The sequence below is a fragment of the Phaseolus vulgaris genome, chromosome 2, assembly GCF_000499845.2.
Source record: "Phaseolus vulgaris cultivar G19833 chromosome 2, P. vulgaris v2.0, whole genome shotgun sequence".
NCBI lineage: Eukaryota > Viridiplantae > Streptophyta > Magnoliopsida > Fabales > Fabaceae > Phaseolus > Phaseolus vulgaris.
Window position 1 is genome coordinate 27,069,311 of NC_023758.2, and position 22,762 is coordinate 27,092,072.

The 22,762-nt window shown below is 31.0% G+C and overlaps 2 protein-coding genes across 2 annotated transcripts; one reads left to right on the plus strand and one right to left on the minus strand.

Annotated features, from left to right (window-relative positions):
- Positions 1-1,248: 1,248 nt before the first annotated feature.
- Positions 1,249-7,709, minus strand: LOC137811147 (protein NPG1). The gene is made up of 6 exons (XM_068612766.1): positions 7,468-7,709; positions 6,907-7,077; positions 5,847-6,096; positions 4,489-5,699; positions 2,622-2,769; positions 1,249-2,108 (listed from the first exon to the last, which is right to left on the minus strand). Exons 2-6 carry the CDS (start codon positions 7,057-7,059, stop codon positions 1,789-1,791), a joined length of 2,082 nt encoding a protein of 693 aa, XP_068468867.1. The 5' UTR covers positions 7,060-7,077; positions 7,468-7,709; the 3' UTR covers positions 1,249-1,788.
- Positions 7,710-12,909: 5,200 nt separating this feature from the next.
- LOC137811154 (ATP-dependent Clp protease proteolytic subunit 4, chloroplastic) lies at positions 12,910-15,800 on the plus strand. The gene is made up of 2 exons (XM_068612779.1): positions 12,910-13,463; positions 15,156-15,800. The coding sequence occupies exons 1-2, from the start codon at positions 13,027-13,029 to the stop codon at positions 15,637-15,639; spliced, it is 921 nt and encodes a 306-aa protein (XP_068468880.1). The 5' UTR covers positions 12,910-13,026; the 3' UTR covers positions 15,640-15,800.
- Positions 15,801-22,762: the final 6,962 nt, after the last annotated feature.

Here is a 22,762-nt window from a genome sequence, read left to right on the forward strand (position 1 = left end):
ATCTAAAATACAAGTAAAAACTTGTATTGGTTTTAGTTTTGGGTTTTGAGACTTGTATGTGAAATGGAAAATCAAAAGTTAATTATTTTTGTTATTTGATGTAAACTAGGGTGTTTTGTTTGTTACTTTGTTAAAATAGAACTTGATTGTGAAATGGAATGAACGATGACTCTTTTAAATTGATATTGAACTATGTAAATGATTTTATGTTAAGAGTTTTATGGTGTTGATACAATGATTTTTAGTTTAATGTTGAACTCTGAGTTGATATTAGTATTCAGAGATCTCTTCCTAAAGGCGTGATTAAGTTTATAGAAACGTGAGAGACATGCTGAATGTAAAAAATTGTATCATATATTCATCTACAGAAGTGTGGTTTCAGAAACAGGAGTGTTGGAGACCCAATGCAATGTGCATTTCACTTTTAAAGATCACAGTCCCATTTAAGTATGATTTTTTTATCCAATTATGAAAAGTGGTGGACATAAATTTATAAATAATTATATTAGTTTTCAAACAAGATAAGAATCAACTTAAACAGTGTTAGGATTTAGGAACCAAGAAACCAAAACCTATCACAGAAAATTTATTTCACTACAAAACAAAATAACAGTAAGAGTTTGTATTCCTTCACAACATTTACAACAACATAGACCTTGTCATGTGTGACTTCCAATTGGGAATAAAATTGTTAGACAAATTAATGGCCAATTATGAAAATATTATTACGGGTTCAAAATAACCTCTTGGATAGCCTTTTTTTTAATCAAAGTCTGACAAATGTTATATTTCAATCAGAAATCCTATTTTCTCAAAAAACCATTCTGCCTATAAAAGAAATTAAAATTTCATTCTTAATTTCCTTAAACACAATATTTAAAACAACTAAACATATTTAAGTCATTCAAACATGAGATATAACCAAGCTAAACATAATTATCTAACATAATAATCATTTTGGACTCTTCCCCAGTAAACGAGTATTCTAACTATTCATTTGCAAATATTTATAATGTCTCAATACACTTTATATATTCATAACTATTGCACACGGAAGTAGGCACCACTCTAACGTATCACACATATAGCATATAGTTTTTTTAATAAAAGAAGAAAATAAAGTCGTGAGTTAAAAGCATTTAGCAAAAGTGAGCTGTTGAAAAACCTCTTTAATTTCTAATTATCAATCACAGCATTAAGTTCATCGAAAACAAAACCAAAGCTTATCGCTGTGTATTGCAAGGAGGATAATAAACAAAGGCATCCATCATAAAAATGGGTATACATGCCCATGTAACATGTTGTGAGAAAATATTCAGGGCTTAATACATATAAAATGAAACATCCTCAAAGATCAAAAAAATTATAGAAATGTACATAACAGAACAGTTTCTGTGTTTTGTAGATCTAGCCAACAAACTAAAACACAAAGAAGAAAGCTGAATCTCTACTATCCTTACAATGATACTGCTCAACAGATATTTACAAGGCTGAGCAGCAGTTCAACATTAATATCTCTCTGCTAGTCCAAGAAGTTCTTTACAATTCATCCATCCCACAACCAGTTTAACATCAATCCCTTTCTTATCTTATTTACTATATTTTTTAATTCCTTTTCGTTGATCCTAGTTTGTGAAGACAAGAATTTAAAATGAAAAAAAAAAAGGAATAAAGTTCCAAAACTCTTGGATGTGTTCCACTGAACTCGGATGACATATCAACCCAAAAACATTATGACATAAATCTCAGTGCTGGCTGCAGAGTTAACTGATCAGGAATTGAATCCTGTCAAAGTATAGAGCTGAAACTTTCGATGGGATCAGATTCTTCAAGCATTGAAGCTGCTTGGAAGCAGTCAGCGGCATCACTTATTCGGCCATCTTTCTTGTTAAGCAATCCCAAGTAATGCCAAGCCATGCGGTTAGTGGGTTCTATTCGGATTGCATCAGACATTGAGCTTCTTGCAGCAGCCAAATACTTTGGGCCTATTTTTTGAATCATAGAACCCATCAAGATCTTGCATGGAACATGGTTTGGTTCAATTAGTACACCATTAATAGTAGCAAGAAGAGCATCTTCATATTGCCCACGCCCTTCAAACAAAACCCCTGCCAAAGCACACAGGAAAATATAAAGTTCTATGAAGATCCCCTCAAATATTCATAAAATAAAATCTTAAAATTTTAAGGATGGCATGTGGATCCAGCCTTAGGCCTATGACCAGGCATAAGCTGATAGTATTATGGATTCCATATGGTACCCAGTAAAAGCTTTTGCCTATCTAACAAATGCTCTCCTAAACTTCCCTCAATGAAAGCAGCAACTGATTCGATTCAACTCCTATCTAACAGAAAGCGAGATTGTATTATACAAAAAACAGAGAAGTAATAATAAAGGATAAGTAAGACTAGATGCTCCCCAGATACATTAGTGTCTTTTTGGATCCAATTGGGTCCTTACTTCTATCATAAGCACTAGAACAGTAGGGTAGGAGTAATTCAGGTAAGGAACTCAATACACGGTCCTGCCTTGGTTCTATTAGATCAAAAGGGGTGGGATGAGGGTTAAGTTTAACATGCTTAAATAGGAAACTTTAAACAACACAAAGGCTTTGGTCTTGCCTTGAGTGTGCATTAATGCTGCAGAGTATTTCTTCAACTCCCTCCCCTTCTGCAGACAGATTTCAGCATCCTTCCAATGAGAAAGACTACCATATAAATTTGCCAGACCATGCCAAATATCAAATTCATTTATTTTATCATCCAAAACCTGGAAAAAGTTGACAAAATTGAAGTCATTGATTTAGAAATCAACAATTTATAACTGAAGTCCAATGAAGCAATTAATATCTCAGTTGGGGGGAGGAGGGACATTTCTTTCCTTTGTCCCCATCAACCAAAAATTTCTAAGTAAAACCCGAATGAAAGAGGAAGGAATCACTTAAAACTCAGTGTACATTGTACAAAATGACAATCAAAAGGAAATATCCGAACATAAGAACAGCATAAAAGAAATGTATAAAAAACAAATGTCTTTCATATGTATTTTTTTCTTGACACATCTTTGACACTCATTTTTACAGACAACAGCCATCTACACAAAACCAACTTAACTTTTTTACTCAGGTTACCCCTTTGTAACACTAAGAATGCTTGCTACTGTGAATTTTGTTTGGTAATTAACATCTACAAGTTTTTTCCAAGTCAAATCTAAAATGGTACAGAACTGTATTTTGGAGTATCATTTTGCACAATAGGAATCTCCTCTTCAAGTGTCTTCAACTGACAGAGAATTTAGAGGAAACTGTTAGAATCCAATTACAAGGTGTTGAACTTTTTGAGTTCCATATTAGAAGCATGAGATTTCTATTTGAGGTTTATAAGGCCTTGGACTATCTAACTACAAAGCCTAAACATTGTGGTGTGGTTCTCTAACTGTTCTTACTAATTGATATTGGAGTTTTTCATCATGTTTCTTAGCAATTGTGATCCTTCTTTAATTATTGATCCATGATTTTGGTCTCCCTATTTCTTTCCCGAGATTCTAGTCTCGGCATTTAAGAAAATTCACAATTTTGGTTTCATCTGTAATTTTACATACTTCTCTTTCTTTTATTTTGGTACCATGCAGGCATAATTTAATTAATTAAAATGTAAAATTATGCAAAATTAAAGATTGGAAAAAAATTGCAGATTTTCTAAATTGTAGAGACTATAAATCATGGAAAAAAAAAACTAAAATCACAGATCATGATTAAATGGGGACCAAAGTTGCACTTTAACAAAAAAAACAGTCCTACTTGGCCTGCAGTTTTCCTAGTGCAATGCAAATTAAAAAATCAGACCTACAATCTACTCGATACCAAATGACCAATCCTGGTTAGATAGAGGTGTGTTGTGATCCCAGATCAACTATAGACTCCCATGAGTCAGCTTTTGGGGCTGAATTTGTTATAAGAAAAATGCAATAGTTTTTATCCGAAAAACTAAGTGTGGCAGAGCAATCTATTAATCTATCATCCATCCAATCCACCCATTACAAAAATATAAAACAAATAGATCCGATGAAATCCAGTCATTTAATTATCTGGAAAGTTAATGATCCAACTACTATTTTTAAAAATCCAATGAATCCTTCCATAAATACTTAATGGATCAAAATCACTCTAATTATTTATTTTCATAATTAATCTTTCTTAAATTTACTTCAAAAAATATATTTTAAAATTTTTTCTAACAAAATCTATTTTTGAAATTTGATTTAAAAATATAATTTTAAAAACTTATGTTTTATTTTTAAAATATATTAATTTTATGGTAGATTGGTTTGGATTTAATTTCTATCAAATGAATCAAGATGGATCATATTTTTTTAATGGATCAAAATTGGTTAATGACTTTTTTCATCTAATCCATTACAATCCAAAATAAAATTTGTCAAATCTGTCCAGTGTGTCTCCTCTATCCAAAGGACCTAAAGGAATATTACCTTTGAACTAATTTGGAATGACCCAAAGGATTTCTTCTGGGCTTGAACCAATGCAAGAAGGTATCTATAGGTTTCAATAGCATCCATGGGTCGTGATTGGGAGATCTTCAGCTTTGCTTTCAGCCTAAGCAGTGGCCCCTGCTCCCATCTTGCAGTCTGATCTAAAGCAGCATCTATCACAACTTCAGCTTCTGAAAATCTTTGCTGTGCTGACAAAATTAGAGCAAGCAATCTCCAAGCTTTCAACACAGAACCACCTGTTTGATTAAAGAAATGCCTCGCAGAGCGCAAAGCAGCAGACAAATTTCGGTGTTGTGCATAATGAACAGCCAATTCAAAAATCAGATCACAATTGTTTGGCTCCAATTTGATTGCCGCCACCAATGACTCCAAAGCTTTGGACTGAAGGTGAGATCTCTCAGAGTCAGAGGAAGAAACCTTAGCTTGCTTTCCCAGACAAAGTCCCAACATCCGAAGAGCAACACCTTTCAAATGCTCTTTTTGATCATGAGCATTATTGACTGCCCTCAGTGCATAGTTCACTCCCTCAGCAGCAAAATGGGAATCCTCACTGCAGATGCGAGCTGCTAACAATAATGATGTAAGGTCATTTGGTCGTTCATGTTTGTGCAAAGATTTCCTTAGCAGGCTCAAAGCACATTCATTTTGTCCAGCTCCACTATAACATAAAGCTAAAGAGTTCCAACAATCAATTCGATGGTATACTCCAGGCATCAATTCTTCAAGTTGCTTTGCTAAAATAGAGGTTTGGGTACATATAGAAAGTGCAAAAGTAAGGTGTTCCATGACTGAAGGATCCCATTTCATCTTACCAAGGCTAAACTTTCTCAAAAGAATCATCAATAACAGAATAGCCTCTTCAAGATTATTTTTAGGCACATATGATCCCTCAACCTGAACTGCTAAACTAGGTGGACTTGCCTCCACCCCACTGTATAGCAAAATAATAACAAATGACTTCTGAATTCTTGCACAGTAATCATTATCAAGGTTCCATTTACTAAGAAGGGCTCGCCTATAAGCAGAGATTGCCTCATCATAGCAACCAGCTTGTTTCCAAAGCTCCGGAAGGAGCTCTACTGCATGACTGACTATCTCTTGCAATTTATTATCCACTTGAATATCAGTAATACCCAGATAAAATATCTTCTCAACGGCATCAAGAATATGTTTACAATTATTAGCAGCCTCTGCATAAATCCATTAAACAAGCATTTCAAATTTCAATGTATCCATTCTGATTAAGAAATCATTCCCTTCTAGAAGAAAAAGCAGTAAATAAGAAAATGAAGGTAAGGTGGAGAACAACTTTCAACAGTCAAGGTTATATATGATACCAGTAAATTTCCCCAGTTTTTGCAGAGACTTGGCTTTTAAGTAGATGGCTTCAAGCACCAAACTAGCAGCATGCTGAGAGACTGAGACTGATTCAGTGGGAGCACGACCTTTCTTGACTGGTGTTTTTTCAGAAAAGGAAGATTGCAACCGTTGTATGGCAGCTTGGAGATCAATCCCATCAAACACACGAAGAGCACCTTCTACATTACCTCTCTGATACTCCAACTTACCAAGAAGAGCTCTTGCTTCCTGCAAGGTTTTAAAAGTAACATCAGGGAACAACTCAATGATCTAACTAATTTCTCCCAAAAAACAGCTGCTCGAATCCAGTGCCAAGAATCAATGCATGCAATATCTTCATATACAAACATTCAAGATATCATTTGTATCAAATTTACATATAGTACAAATTATGAGGTCTATTTCTTGTATTGACATTTTTCTAGCTTCAAAATATTCAATTATATTATGTTCATATGTACAAATTTCCATCCATAATATGTTTGATGCTCAGATAAGAATAATATGAGTACTACGGCACACCAAAACTGCATGCTCTCATATTCAAAGATTTGTTCTTTTGGATGGAGGGATCCTAAGGTTTGGCACATAGAAGAAATTTTTCGCCTTGCTATTGAAGGTGTTGACAACAAAATAGTTACTACTGTTACCTAGATAAGGCAGACGTTATTCCTGTAAATCTAAGTCTTGGTCCAAACCAGAAAAATAAATCAAGACAACATAATGAAGTCTAAATAATTAGCAAACATGATGAATGAGTATTAAGTACATGCTGACTTCCAACAACCAAAGACTTCAGAGACAATTATTGCATCCATTTGACATCAAGATCAGCTCCCTGCAACAGAAATAAGTGACAATTTGGCCCTTGGTTTTTGCTTCTTACTATTTGAAAATATGAAATGCACAATCCAGAAACAGCTGCCACCAAATGTCATAAAAGAGAAACAAAGGGGGAAATAGGGAATATTTTGCAACACAAATAAGTGGCCGACACAAACTAGTAAAATGTGGGAGTATTACTATTAACAAACAAACCTCAAAATTGAGTGACAATCCTTCTTTTAACGAATCTTCTGCTTCTTGAATATTTCCTTGATCAAGCTTGGCCTCAACTTCTGATGCAACCATGCGGCTTCCATTCGCATGGAACTCTCTAACTGACACGCTCCCATGCTCAGTGGACTCCATCAATCATTTCCCTCCAACCTGCACACACTCCATAACCAACCTTTCCACATAAGTTCCATTTTTTTGGTCTCTTAGAAGCTTCAGTGCCATTGCACAGTGGTCATTCACATTTCACAAAATCTCAACAAAAACTCAAACACAAGAAAAACAGAGTTCCCCGTTTCACACGGCATTGCTCAAAACTGATCCTACCATTGTCACACACGATACAACTCCCTAAAAATGCATGCTTTTCACTTCAAAACTCGTTTTCAATGTAATGGGGTTCCGTGACAACACAAAAATCATCAAACTTTGGAAGAAAAATTGAAAATTGCAATAAGAAATTAAATGGGAGAGGGAAGAAATTGCAGATCCAGGGAAGAAGCTGAAAAATGGAAGAATGAATAAGAAAAGGTTGAGACTGACCAAAGCAACGTGGCGTTGGAGAAAAGGAAAGAGATGCAACAGTGACCTAAAGGAAGATCTATGAGAGGGGACCCTTGAATCTGATCATCATTTGATCAAAGTTGATTGCATTGTCCTGTTTGAAGGAAAAAAACAACAAATAGAAAGAAACAGAAGAAGAGTGGTGGGTGGTGTGAGGTCAACCGCTGTTACAGCTGGTGAGAGAAGAGAATGACCAAAATTGAATGCCCAAGAAAAGTAACAACTAAATACTCTGACTTTTTTTTTTTAAATCAAATACAAAACTTTATTTTTTGCAAATTTTAATTTTACCACTATGGATAATGTAGATATTCTTACAGTCTTAATTAATCCAGACTTAGTTTATTTATAGCTTCTAATAATTATTAAAATAATTAATCATGTTGAGCATAGCAATTTAATATTTTTTTTATACATCTTTTAAAAATAAACTTATATATATGCACCACCGTTAAAATACATAATGTAATTTTTTTTCTATCTTACTGAAATGTTTACACGATTTCCTATTTTATCTTTTCTTTTAATATCACTTATGTAAGAGTGTTGACTTGTAAGATACCTACCTGAAGTACATTTCTAATTATGATATAATTAAATATATATTCAATTCAAAATTAATATTAATCTTGTCATTAGTATTTACATTGTAACTTTATATTTTTTAATTGAGTCTTTCTTATATTTATATCCTACTTACTTTTATGCATAAATTTTAAAATTAATATAAAATAATATTACGATTAGTCTAAAAATTATTTTAATTAAAAGTGTTTTGAATAACAAAGAATTGTTATTATTACTTATATTAAGTAGTGGTGACGTACAATTGGTCGAGTGATGAGATGTTGTAATAATTTTTTTTATTTTAATATACTTATATTTAAAAGTAAAATAGTAAAAAAGGAAAGAAAAATAAATAAAGGGAAGAGAAATAAATAAATAAAATATTGTTTGTATTAAGAAAAAAAAGTGAAAACAAAAAAGAAGTGATTTTTTTATCATCAATAATTTTATTTTTGTTTATCTATCGATAGGAGTCGAGTAGACCAAATCACTATGTATCAAAAGTTGACCAACCGCATAAACTCAATACATTAACCGAATAGATTCAATACATTTAGATAAAATAAAGAGACACGAGATCAATAAAATAACTTGGTAACACGATACATCAATTAATGTTGCTTTAACAAAAATATACATTAAGTACAACCTATAAATGAAATTGTCCATTATAAACACTTTAAGTAAATATTTTTACACAAGAATAAATAGTTTCTTATAAATATATTATTCATTATAATACATAACAGATAATATATAGGTTTTATACAAATACAATTTATAATTTAAATACATTTATTGATATTATTAAAATGTAAATATTAATACAATACCTGTAAAATAATATATTTAAAATACAACTAACTATACAGTTATATAATTGATTAAATATAAGTATTATTAAAATAATTACAGTATAATTTATTATATTCTTAATATAATGGTACATATTTTAATAATATCACTATGTCTAAAAATATATATGACTTTTAATATGTTTTTTTTCAAATATGTGTAGTTGACATTTTTGTTTTTATGTGTTTCACACATATTTCAATGTTTTTCTTTATTTTTTATTTTCAAGTGCAAACATTCTAACACTATTTTGGAGTTATGGAGGGAAAATTGGGAAAGTAAAAAATGAAGAAAAGAAAGAAAAATATGATAATTTTTTTATTTGAACTAAAGAAAAGATAATGAAAAAAGAGAAATGAGAAAAACAGTTATAAATATATCTAATTGATTCGATAAAAACAAAAAGAGACATTGATTAATTGTTTTTTTTATGTAATTTCCCAATTTCAATTAATTGTTTTTTTTTATGTAATTTCCAATTATCTTTAGTATCATACTGTGTGATTTTAAACATACAAATTTGATACCAATATATAAGAATATTTATGAGAAACTTGTACGTCACTCTAACTTCATGAAAATTGATTTTTTGGTGAACGTCACCGTTTAATATTCTTTTTTACTCATTAAATTTTGTGGATACAGAATCACCTCAAATCTATTCTATTTATTGGCGATATGTTATAAATAATGCAACAAAGTAATGTCAGATTTTTTTATATAAAATAATAATAATTTTACTATATACTATCAATTAAAGAATTTTATTTGAAAATACTTATAGTATTACTAAATTATAAATGATTATATATAGTAAACTTATTGATTTTTATAATGATTTTTTGAAAATTATAAATCAAACAGAGAGACACTTATACTTCTCTTAAAATCGAGATTAAAAAAAATCAGTTAATGTAATAATTATTGTAGTAAAACAATAGTTAAATTATATATAAAAATAATTTTGTTTTTAAATATTTTTTTAGCATAAAATTAAAAAAAAAACATCAAGAGACTAGACCAAACTAATAGAAAAATAAAATATAAAAAACTTTCAAAGTATAAAACAATTACATTGATAGTTTAAAAAAAATGAAAACATAAAGATAAGAGGTAAAAAAAAAATTCCTTATCCATTTATTCATTTTCATAATTTAGAGAATAAATTATATCTAATGCTAACATGGTAAGATATGACTATTGAGACGGTTGAACGTTGATTAGTCTCGTTAATCCTGCTTATGCATAACAGTTTTGGTTGTATTAGTCGCTCTTGAACCAGAGGCCAAGTCAGGGTATCGGTCATGCGAATCATATCGGTACAATTGTTCTCCAGACTCGATGATGGTTAATCAAAAGAGTCTTTATCCAAGGTTGGACGTGACATTGGCGGTGTCGAACGCGTGATGTGACGCGTATTAATGACGAAGTTTTTTGCATCATTCGTTGTGAACCATTGGATCGAGGGAGATCTAACGGTTGAGATAGAAATGACGTTGTCTTCCGGCCACTCCAAAGGCTATAAATAGTGGTCCCCTCACTGTTTCGAGTCACCGCTTTCTTGCTCCAACACACAAAACATACTCATCCTGGTGCACTGTCCTCCTTTCCTGAGAGGTTAGTCATGTCTTCCTTGTCCTCTTCTTCGTCTCCTTCTTCATCTTCGTCTTCTTCTTCTTTTTCATCAAAATAATTTTACAAGATTACATTTTGAGAAATAAGTTAGGACATCCTCATATTAGCAAAAATATCTCATTGTGAACTATTTTCAACAAATTTCTTAAACTTTTGACCAAACAAAGATTCACTTTCCACTTGACCAAGAACAACTTCAACAAGGTATCAACTCCTTCAACTTCCACCACCCTTGTAGTACGAACATGTACTACCTCATATATATGTACCAAAATTTTGTTTTTGTGACACCGACCACTTATGAGGGACATCATTAGTTTCTTTGGTCTAAACACTCACATGTTTATATCAATCAACAACAAGTTAACAAGTTTGGAGAAAGGTTTGGTCATGCTAGCGAGGTTATCAAGACGTGGTTTGCATATAAAAATATCACGCCCTATCATTTTGCATGAAAAGCAAGATGAAGACAACTTCTCAAATTCAACATCGGAATAAAAACAAAATTGGATATTTCTACCAAATTTTGATTAGGCAAAGTAGATAACATTTCAATATCAACCAACACTTAGCCAAAAATCGGTGTAGTCATTAAGAGAAAGATGAGTATCAATCCCCCTCACTATAAAGAAAATTGTTTTTGGTTGTTAATATTTCATGGGAAGACCGTGAATCCTTATCCAACATTGAGCTTTGGTGAATTTTATGGAAGATGACACAAAGTCTTTAGGCTAAGTAAAAATACTCGAATTGAGATTCCAAGACTCCACTATTAAGACTTTTCTCATGTCTTCAAGGGAAGAAAAAACAAATTCATAAAATCATTTTCTCAGAAGAATAACTTCCAGGATTCTAGAGATTTGCAAGTAAGATCAAACTTTTTACATATGTCCATGTCAGTATAAGGTTGGTCACATTTGGATAATATTATTATTCCATGAAGGTGATTTTCACAATCTTCAAGACTTGCGAGATACACATCTTCATCGATCTAAATATATATCAAATCTCCCTTGATGCAAGGAGAAGGCAATAGAGAGACAAACATTATTCAAGACTTGTGCTGAAGTTTTCTTTTGTGCTTGACACACATAAGATGACTTGACCTGGAAAGAGCAACCATTGTCCTTGAGATACCCCCAAAAAATTTGAAAACCAAAAGAATTCATCTTCATCCCACAAAAAAGAACTAACTAGGACAAATCAAGCCACCAAGGACAAAACACTTACCACCGAACACAAAAATAATGACAAACGAGTCACTCCACTTCGAAAGATAACCACCAAAGATACAACAAACCCTAATCGCAATATCTTATCTCAAAAGTCCTAAAAACACTTTATTCTCAATGTTTAGTTGTTATAGTATCACAACTAAAAAGTAGTTCCAAAACATAAAGAAAAATCTTAAAAGAAAATGTAAAAATATTTTTAAAAACTCTTTATTAAGTGTTACATATACACACTTTATTTAATTTTTAATTCGTCATAAAAAAATCTAATAAAAATCGTTTGCTTAAAAGTTATTTTCAAAATCTTAGATTTTTTTCCTAAATGCATTAAAAATAATGTCACAAACATTCCTCCACAATCCAAATAATGATATTCAAAATGATTTCAACTTATATGAATTGATTGTTGACATTTTGTTACATAAAAGCATCAAATAATAAATCAAGCAACTTATCCTATTTATAAAAAAAATAAACACCCTATGTATAAAAACAAATCAAACTTCCCAATAAATGCCATATACTCGGCTGAGAAGCGAGATTTGCTTAACTAAGTTTTCTTTATAAAAAGAAGTTATGTTTAATCTAGATTAAATACTAAATAAACATATTTTTTAACAAAAAATTGAATCTTAGTTTCTCCATTTACTGCTACTATTTTTTTTATATATAATTAACAATGCAAGAGAGAATTACTCGTTCCAGGACCTTTTAAATAATAAAAAAACCTAGCATATTTTTTAAAAATATATAACTTTTTTTTTTGTCAGTGTTCTCATCATAACTCGAAGTTTAGTGATCTTCAAGATATTTCATATAAGCAATTTTAAGTCACAGTTATCATCATCATATGATGTTTGAAAATGATAATAGAATGAAGAACTCCACAAGTTAACAATACTCCGAAAAATAGTAAAAACATAAAATATATTTTATGATAACTTAATAAAAACATAAAATATATTTTATTAAAATATAATATGTCTTATATAAAATAATAATTACCTTTAATTTTTGAAATTATTATTTAATTATAAATTTACTCATCAAAATAATATTCCAACCAATTATATAAAACAATAATACCTTTCATTTTTAAAAATAATATAACAACCCACTAAATAATAACAATAAAATATTTTATCCTCAAAATACAAGGAAATTTGAAAGTATTATCTAACGAAGAAGTAGCGACCAGTTTGTGAAACTTCCCTCTGCACTTCTCCAACACTCTTTGATTGTTCACACCATGGATTTGCTCTCAATTTCTCCCTCTCACCCTTTGCCTTCCCTTCGCACCCTTTCCCCAAACCCTAAGCCCCCCATTTTCTCTTTCTCCCCCAAACCCTCTCTCTCGCTTTCGCGCTTTTCCAAACCCATTAGAACCCCACCACGATGCCTCTTCACCGCATCGCCAATTCCCTCCAAAACCCCAATCTTTGGCTCCGAATATCAAAGCCCAAGTCTCAGTTTCGAGCTCTCCTCGCCGCAGACGCCGGCGACGGCTTCGAGAGGGGCGGAGGGCGACGTCATGGGGCTGTTGCTCAGGGAGAGAATCGTATTCCTTGGGAGCAGCATCGATGATTTTGTGGCTGATGCTGTTATGAGTCAATTGCTGCTGTTGGACGCCAAAGACCCCACTAAGGATATAAGGCTCTTTATTAATTCCACTGGTGGCTCTCTCAGGTTAGATGAGGTTTTGGTTGTGGGGTTTCTCTTATTTTTGTGAATGTTAATGCAAATGTGTATGATAAAGTGTCTGTATTAGGAATGGAAGTTCAAAGGGTAGGAACAAAGATACTTCTTTTTTTACTCTTTTTTCTGATAAAAAAGGTAGATATGGAGAATTAGGGTAAATGACAACTCTTAAGAACCAAACTTAGGTCTAAGGGAAGAGGAAGGGCTTCACGACTTGACAAATTAAGGTTTGGAAATTCTAGCCTGGGGTGAGTTTTTACATTTACTGTTTGATAGTATCTCGAACATTATAAGGATACCTTTGAGGAACCAAAAAATATTGTCTTTCATTACTGTTTGTAGTGGTGGTTGCTGGTAACGGAATGTTTAATTGATGATACTGCTGCTAGTTGAAGTTTGCATTGAATGAAGTTAACTTAAGACATGAACAGGCTCCTTTGATTGAACAAGGGAGTTCATGTTTAATTTGGAATGGGCTTTGTGTCTTTTTCTTATTGGTTTTCTGATAGATTATTTTGGGCTGTTGACAGTGAAATGCCTTTTATTTTCCTGCCTGCAGTTTATATTTTTCAATGTTAAAACTATTGAATGGTCTCCAGATGTTGATGATATTATTCTTCTAGTTTAGTTGTGGCATTGCCAATTTTGTTCTAATTTCTGTTGAAGAGTTTTGCTTAGTTGTTACTTTCGCCTTCTGAGTTTGCTGTACTTGAGAAGGACATATTGTTCCCGACTAGAAAATTTTAGGTTCCTTTGCCTTATGTTTTAGTTTTCAATTGATATGTTCATCAGTATTTGCAAAATCTTCACCTTGTTTTAAGCGAGACTAAAAATGGTTTAAGGTGTACCAGGTTTATTTAAGTTATACTTTTGTACACTCAGATATAAGGAATTGGTTCTAATCATGGCTTACAACCATTTTATAACGTTTCATGACATGGTATTTTGGTCTCGTTTGTTATGATAATCTAATAATCCAGTTTCTTTTCATTTCTCCCATAAGGTTGCCCTTAGCACACTTGCGTGTTTCTGTTTGCCTATGAAATATCTTGTTCTTGATTTGTAATTAGCATATTTTAGATTCTGCCATGCTACTGTGTAGTTTAACTTAAATTAAACCAGTGAAGTAAAACTAGTAAAAAGAGTAAAACTGCTTGGAATTTATAGAGATTCGACTTTGTCTGTGGTATACGGCAAATAATTATATTTCATATGGTGAACAAGACAAAGATTGGGGTGTGTAGACAATTGATCAGGTTTCAACCATGAGTTTGCTCTTAATGTTTTTCCTACTCTTTAGGGCTGGCTAAGTCCATGTTTGTTTTTCAGTCTGCAGATTAAAGCCAATCCATGTGGTTGGTGTGATTGACTTCAACAGATGCCTGGGGTCTAGAAACTAAAACAAACACAATAAGTAATGCTGATCAAACTATAAGGTTCCCTTTCATATATGGTTGACAAATTGGTCCCTTCTGATGTTAGGAAACTACGAGAATTAATTGGCAGTCTGTACAGAATATAGATTTGCTTGGAGTTATGTAGCATCTGTTGGATTTCTTTTGTTAAATTATTGAATAATCAATCTTCTCTTCAAGGTGGCTTTTCCATTGCAAATTCGTGTTCTGTTTGATGGCTTAATCCTTTTTCTCTGCTTATTTACTTTGCTTGTTTTTATTTTAGTGCTACAATGGCTATCTATGACGCCGTACAGCTTGTGAGGGCCGATGTTTCAACAGTTGCTCTTGGAATTGCAGCATCAACAGCTTCTATTATCCTGGGTGGTGGCACCAAAGGCAAGCGCTTTGCTATGCCAAATACACGAATTATGATTCATCAACCTCTTGGAGGTGCTAGTGGACAAGCTATAGATGTAGAAATTCAGGCTAAAGAAGTCATGCACAACAAGAATAATATCACAAGAATTATATCAAGTTTCAGTGGACGCTCATTTGAGCAAGTACAGAAAGATATTGATAGGGATAAATATATGTCTCCAATTGAAGCAGTCGAATATGGAATTATTGATGGTGTAATCGACAGAGATAGAATCATTCCTCTCATGCCAGTGCCAGACAGGGTGAAATCAACACTAAACTACGAAGAGATAAGTAAAGACCCCAGGAAATTCCTAAACCCAGAAATTCCTGATGATGAGATATACTAGCTAGTGATTCATAGTAGTGATTCCTAGTGGTATATCCTTGAACTCAATGTTAGGGTGATACCAGGGTTATCTTATTTATGTTCGTATTTATGTTCTGTCTTTTATTTGTGTAGGTGACTCAAAAATCATGGTTCTTTTATGGAGAATTTTGTTGGCTATAATTAGCTCGATTGTTTCTTGGTTAAATCACTTACTTACTAGCTTTTTTTTCTCATTTATAAAAATGAAGTTGTGGCAGATTTTATGGTCAAAATCTTCTTGTTCGGTTCAAAATCTTCTCTTTATTTTTCTCATGGAATATCTTAATTTAGGAGAGTTAAACTTCTAACTTTTGTAATTAATATAAATACGCATAATATTCTCTATCACTGATTTTTTCATCAAAACTTCAAAGTTGCATTGCATTGGCTTCATTAGGCCTTTTGCGTGGTATAGAAATACTCCATTTTAGCTGGGTTTTGTAAGTAAATACGTCATATAATCTAAACATAAAATTATGAGGCAATTTGGGTATAAATTTGTTGTAAAGTACTCTCCCATTGTCAATAAAAAAATTAGAAATACTCTAAACTAGTACGTTTGAACGCTTCCCACAATTTTCATCCCAGAATACAACTCTGTTTTATCATAATTAGATAGATGCTTATAATTTCTATTTGAATAATCGATAATAAATTTGATAATTATAGAAGCATTATACATAAAACGTAAATGATCACATTGTGTATAGTTTGTAAAGGTTTGTTCAAACTTAACAAGCAAATAAAAACCAATTTGAAAAGATTAGATCGGTTACTAAATTTTGTTCCAACAGACCAAAACAACATAAACGTCCCAAAAACTACATTGTAGTGTTCTGTTGTCACACATTCAAGCTTCAAATAAGGATGTCATCATCTTTATTTTAAAACTCTATACATTAGCTCCTATCTAATACCTTCATTAACCACCTAACAAAACTTGTCATTCAATAGCAGAAGGCCACATTTTGTTGTAAATATTTTTATATTCATCATTTAAAAATTAAAGTTTAATTATATTCTCATTGAATCCGTTATATTTTGTTCCTTATTTTTTGGAAATTCAACTTCACTCTATCGAATCTTTTTCTAATCGTTATAGTATCTTATATAGGTTTGGAGATTTAGATTTTTTCTGTTCACAATATATTTAGGGAACAATTACATTTGTTGAGAAACAATAGTTTGTCTTTCTTATATGTGAAAGTAATTGTAGGATAAGGATTAAACGAAATATTTGTTCCTAAAAAATATAGTTAAAAAAGGCGTGCAAAAGTTTATTGAAAAATACAGTTGTACAAGTGTTGTTGTGAATAGAAAAAAAATGGTTAAAAAAATGTAATAAAGTAATCATATAAAATTTTCACCAACCATGAATTATGAACAGTAATATTTTAGTCTTGTATTATATAATATAAAGAAAACCACAAAAAAAAAGTGTGAATAGTGATAGATACTGGTGTGTAGGTCAACCTGGTGCCGACTGATGAAGAGTGGAACCAGTAGTTAGTACGAATTGGTGATTAGTGAAATAATTGGTGATTAGTGTGAAATAATAATTAATGAGGAGCAATTACTATCAGTGTCTGTCACAGTTTGAAGGCCAAAAAGAGCAGCCTTGTCTTGTTTTGGTCGAAAATTAGGTAACTTCTGCCGGATGAACCAAATGTTCCCTCTCTCCTTATGATGCCGTTCCATACTTTGACTCTCATATATTCAAACTTCACAACAATATATTATTATTCACAATCAAAGTCTCTCCATTTATGCCTGCACGACAGAAAATATATTCCATTTTTTATCTTCAATTCTCTTCTCTCCCTGTCTCAGCATGCAGCAGTTAAAACATGCAAAAAACTACCATAACTGCTGTCTCATGCAAAGAGGTCCATGTTCTGTGAGTTATTTTCTATAGTTTAGTATTGAAAATGTGTTAAAAGAGCTCTGTTACGGTTTTATGCTAAAAGCATTTTCATAGATTAGGAAAGAAATGTTTATACATTATATTTAGTATGAACTTTTAAACAAAGTAAAATTTTTTGATATATTGAACCAAAACTGAATTTATCGATCAGAAAAATGTGATCATCAACTAAAAGCACATTTTTGTTTTAAGGGAATATTTATTTGAAGAATTGTTGTGATTAGCTATGGAGGATGCAAGTAGCATATTGATTAATTTGCCTGCAAGAGTTGCATGATTAAGAGAGGTGCTTAACCATGTTCTCTTGTTTTTGTTCTTCAATTACGTAACCAAAATTGATGTTGCAAGCAGCCAGGCTGCTGCTGCTGATATAATTGCTTGGTAATGATAATATATATATATATATATATATATATATATATATATATATATATATATATATATATATACTTCCAGAATTGATGCCTCACTGTTAGTATAATATTATTTGATCTGTATTTAGGTATATGTATGTTTGTAAACACGTCAGTGTGCAGCATATATATTTTATTCTATCGAAAGTTGGGTAAAAGTTTTTACGAACTACTAGCCACAATTTTTTTGTGATTTGATTATCCTAAAAATCACCAGATGAAGATGAAGGGTGTTGAGTGTTAATTGTTTATTACATGTGTGTTAGTAATATCAGGAGAGAAGCACCAGTGATGGAAATAATTAATTCCAAGTACTATTGTGTATTTCGATGTTTTTTTAATTAAGGTAGTGAATTTAAGTTTAAGTGAATCAATTGGTTTAGTAAGGTAAAATTTCTCCCACGTATAAACTTTAAAATGGTGTTAATTTTTGTTAATATAAGATTTTTAATATATTTTAATGACAATTTTTTAATAATTATTTCAAAAAAAGGTGTGGTGACAATTTTAAAATTTTGAAGTCACCATTAATAATAATTTTTTGTCAATTATTCTTAAAAATAATAATAACAACGACTGTTGAAAGTGAAGATGACAATTTTATAATTAATTTAATTTTGGAATCCAACTTTAAACTTTTGATGATAAGACAACTTTTCTTTTTTTAATTGTCATTGAAAAGACAACAATCACAATTTTATTGAAATCTTTCAACGATGATTACAAGTTAAATATTGTCGTTTGGCACTTTAAATGTCAAAAGTCACGTTAAATCCTTTTTCTTTCATTTCTTCTACTTATTATTCTTCTTACACAATTTTGAAGATATTTATGATTTGTTTTTTTACAGCACTTCTAACTAGCTAACTATAAACTAGAATTATTTGGTATTCAAACAAAATTCACCTAACAAACTTATAAAACAAAATGCATTGTTAGTATTTAGATATTACTAGCAATAGCAATGTTCCTTTACATACACAAAAATATTAAACGCAAATTTGTTCTCTATCACCCTATCTACCTTCTAGCTCTTTCAAATTTTATTGCAAAGATATTATAGAATTTGGTTCATTTTGCCTCTCACTGTGTTTGTTTCGTTCTGAACTACTGGACTCAGCTAGAGAATATTTGATGGTAATTACATGTTTTGATTATGAAGAATTTTGCAGTGACAAACACATTGGATAAGTTTTTATTGTATATCCATAAGAAGAAGAAAGATTGTGTCGTTAATATTGTGTGATATATCGTCATTATTGTACTATATTGTTGTGTTGTCACATTGTCGTTATTATGCGCCTCTTCATGAAGAAGAGAAGAATAAGGATACCTTTACAAAAATAAAAATAATGATTATGTCTTCCCAAGAATAAAAAATAATTATATTCTTATTATCACACCTCTCTTTAAAAAGAATAAGGGTACCTTTAGAAAAATAAAAATAATGATTATGTCTTCTCAAAAATAAGAAATAATTATATTCTTATTATCACATCTCTCTTTAAAAAAACACAAATTATGTTATCAATTTGTCATTATGAATTTTTTTTATTACATCAGCAAAACAATAATGATTTCATCTAATAATTATAACCATCATCATAATATATATGATTTTTAACCATGATTGTAACGAAAATAATTCTAAAACTGTTATATATATATATATATATATATATTCTTATTGTTAAGTTTTAAGAGTTATTATACTACTCATACATAAAATACATAAAATGTTTTCATACATGAATGTTGCAAGAATGTTAATTGTGAAGAGATTTGTATTTGAGAAATGGTTAAAACTTAAGTTTGTTAAAACTGAAGTTTGAAGATGAAGTTATATGCTAGGTAAAAAGTAGATAGCATATAATTAATTATGTAAAAACAAACTAGTTAATGTTATACCAAATTCAAATGTTCTACAATGTTACTCGAGATGTTTCTATTGCAAAAGTTGTGTTCAAAGTTTAAATAGGATGTACATATATACCAAATAATTTAAGGGAGAAATGAGTGATGCAAAAGATTGATATATAGAAAAAATCAATTAGAAAATTTATTATCAACAAAGCATTATTAATTTAAAAAAGGAATCAAAGTCAGAGCAATTTAGTAAGAACACAAAATAATGAAGCCAAAAGATATTAATAAAAAAGAAGCACTAAATGACATTATTTTATTGACTTATTTTGTCATCCATATTAGAGACAAACTGTGTCAGCGATCTCAATAATGGAACTTGATGGAGACTCACGAATACACAAATACACTGCATGATAATAATTTCTGTATTAGAAAAATTATATTGCAATAAATTGGAATTATAATTATAATTTCAAAAGAAATGTAATGCAATTAAATTATAAACATCTAAATAAATTATAATTTAAAAAATAATGTTAAAAGTAATTAATTGAATGAAAAAGTTAAGAACAATATTGAGAATAAGCAAATTATATGTAATCACTTTATTTGTATAAAATAATAAATATATTACCTAATTAAATTACACATTTAAAATATTTTATATTACGTTAACTATTTTAATTAACATTTTTTTAGTATTAAAATAATTATAATTTAAGATAGAGACTGAAAGAGAACACCAACAGATAAAACTAACCCAAAAAAAATGGAGGAGTAAAAAAAAATCCAAATAGATTATATTTGGATTATTTTTTACTAAAGCCTTAAATTTAATTAAATTCGATTATATTTTTATTTCTCAGCTTTAAAATATTTAAAAAAATGTCATTCGCTAGGGTTGAATTAATAAAAAATTATAATATGGATTAATGTTCAATTCGTAATACGTTATATAGCAAAACAGAATGGTCTGATATATATTATTATAATAATAAAAGATATAAAAACTTAAAATCATATATTGGATAGAAGTTGGTGTAACATCAAAAGTGAAGATTTTGTTTCGTGTTTTTTTAACAGTAATAAATAAATTAAATAAATAAAAACTTATAAAAATATGAATTAAATTGAAAGAAAAAACATACGAGAGCATGTTATTGTCAAAATTATAGACCAACAAAATTATAGACGTTAGGTTTTTACCATTCAGTCAACCATAAATATCTATTATTATGGAACTTAATTCAGTTTTAATTCAGTTTTAGAATTTAATTAGTTATGTGCAGTTTTGTTACTGTACTAGTGGATAGTTATAAAATTATTTAGGTTATTCTAGCTATATAATAGTAAACTATTATTCAATAAAAGTGAGTACTTTCTCTCATATTATCCACTCTTAAAAAAGGACGTCTTTGTTTTATAACATTTGGTATCAGATCTCCATCATGGGGCCTGATTAAACCTAGAAGCAGCAATCTTCTACGAGAGAAAATATGTCAGAAAGTTCATTTGTGCAACCAACAGTTCCAAAATTTGATGGGCACTATGATCATTGGGCAATGCACATGAAAACTTTTATGCGCTCTAAAGAGTACTGGGGCGTGGTTGAAAATGAGGTTCCTGCAACAGCAAAAGGTGTTGGCCTCACATATGCCCAGAGAAAACACATTGACAATCAGAAGTTGAAAGATTCGAAAGCAAAGAACTATCTATTTCAAGCATTAGATCGTTTTATCTTGGAGACGATCATTCATAAGGATACATCAAAGAACATATGGGATTCTTTGAAGCAAAAATATCAAGGTTCGTCTTGCGTTAAGCTTACAAGCTCTTCGAAAGAAGTTTGAAATCCTTCACATGAAGGAAGGCAAATCTGTGAATGCACAACGCATGAGTTATCATATAGAAGAAGAACACACTTTGAAGATTACTTACGTAACACAATCTGGAGGAAGGGTTCGAGGTCGTGGCAGAGGAAGAGGACAGGGATGAGGTAGACAAAGCTTCAAGAGGCCACAGTAGAGTGTTATCATTGTCACAAGCTAGGCCATTTTCAATGGGAATGTCCAAGCAAGGAGGAGGCCAACTATGCAGAAACTGAAGAAGCAAATGTGTGGTTTCTTGACTTAGGGTGCAACAATCATATGTGTGGGAAGAAGGAATATTTCTCAAAATTTGATGAAAGTTTTAGAGAATTAGTGAAGTTGGGTAACAACACAAGCAACAAGCATGGTCGTATCAGGTAAGAGTAATATACGGCTGCAAGTAAATGGAATAGCACAGATAATTACAGGGGTATTCTATGTTCCATAACTGAAGAACAATTTGTTGAGTATTGGGCAATTACAAGAAAAAGGGCTTACGATTCTGTTTCAAATGATTCTGGCTTAATCATGGAGACCAAGATGACTTCAAATCGAATGCTGGCATTTGTGGACCGATCACACCCATTTCTAACAACAAGAAACGGTATTTGATTACTTTCACTGATGATTTTAGTATAAAAACATTGGTCTATTTTGTTGTTTTTAAAAAATTTAAGACTCATGTTGAGAAAGAAAGAAACTCATTTATTAGAGCCTTACGTACTGATTGAGGAGGAGAGTTTACATCACAAGAATTCAATATTATATAGCCTTTACAGAATAACCCAAACAATATTAAATACCCATTAGTAACAGTATGACTAATCAAATCCTAAAACTGAATTAAATCTCATAATAATAGGTATTTATTGTTGACTGAATGGTAAAAACCTAACATCTATAATCTTAACAATTCCTCCCTTAAAATGAATGTTAGTATTCAGTTCATCTCTTTCTCATAACAAACTCCTGATAGTCATCTTAGCTTCAAGAAAACATCCAACTTCAACGGTTTAGTCATCACATCAGTAC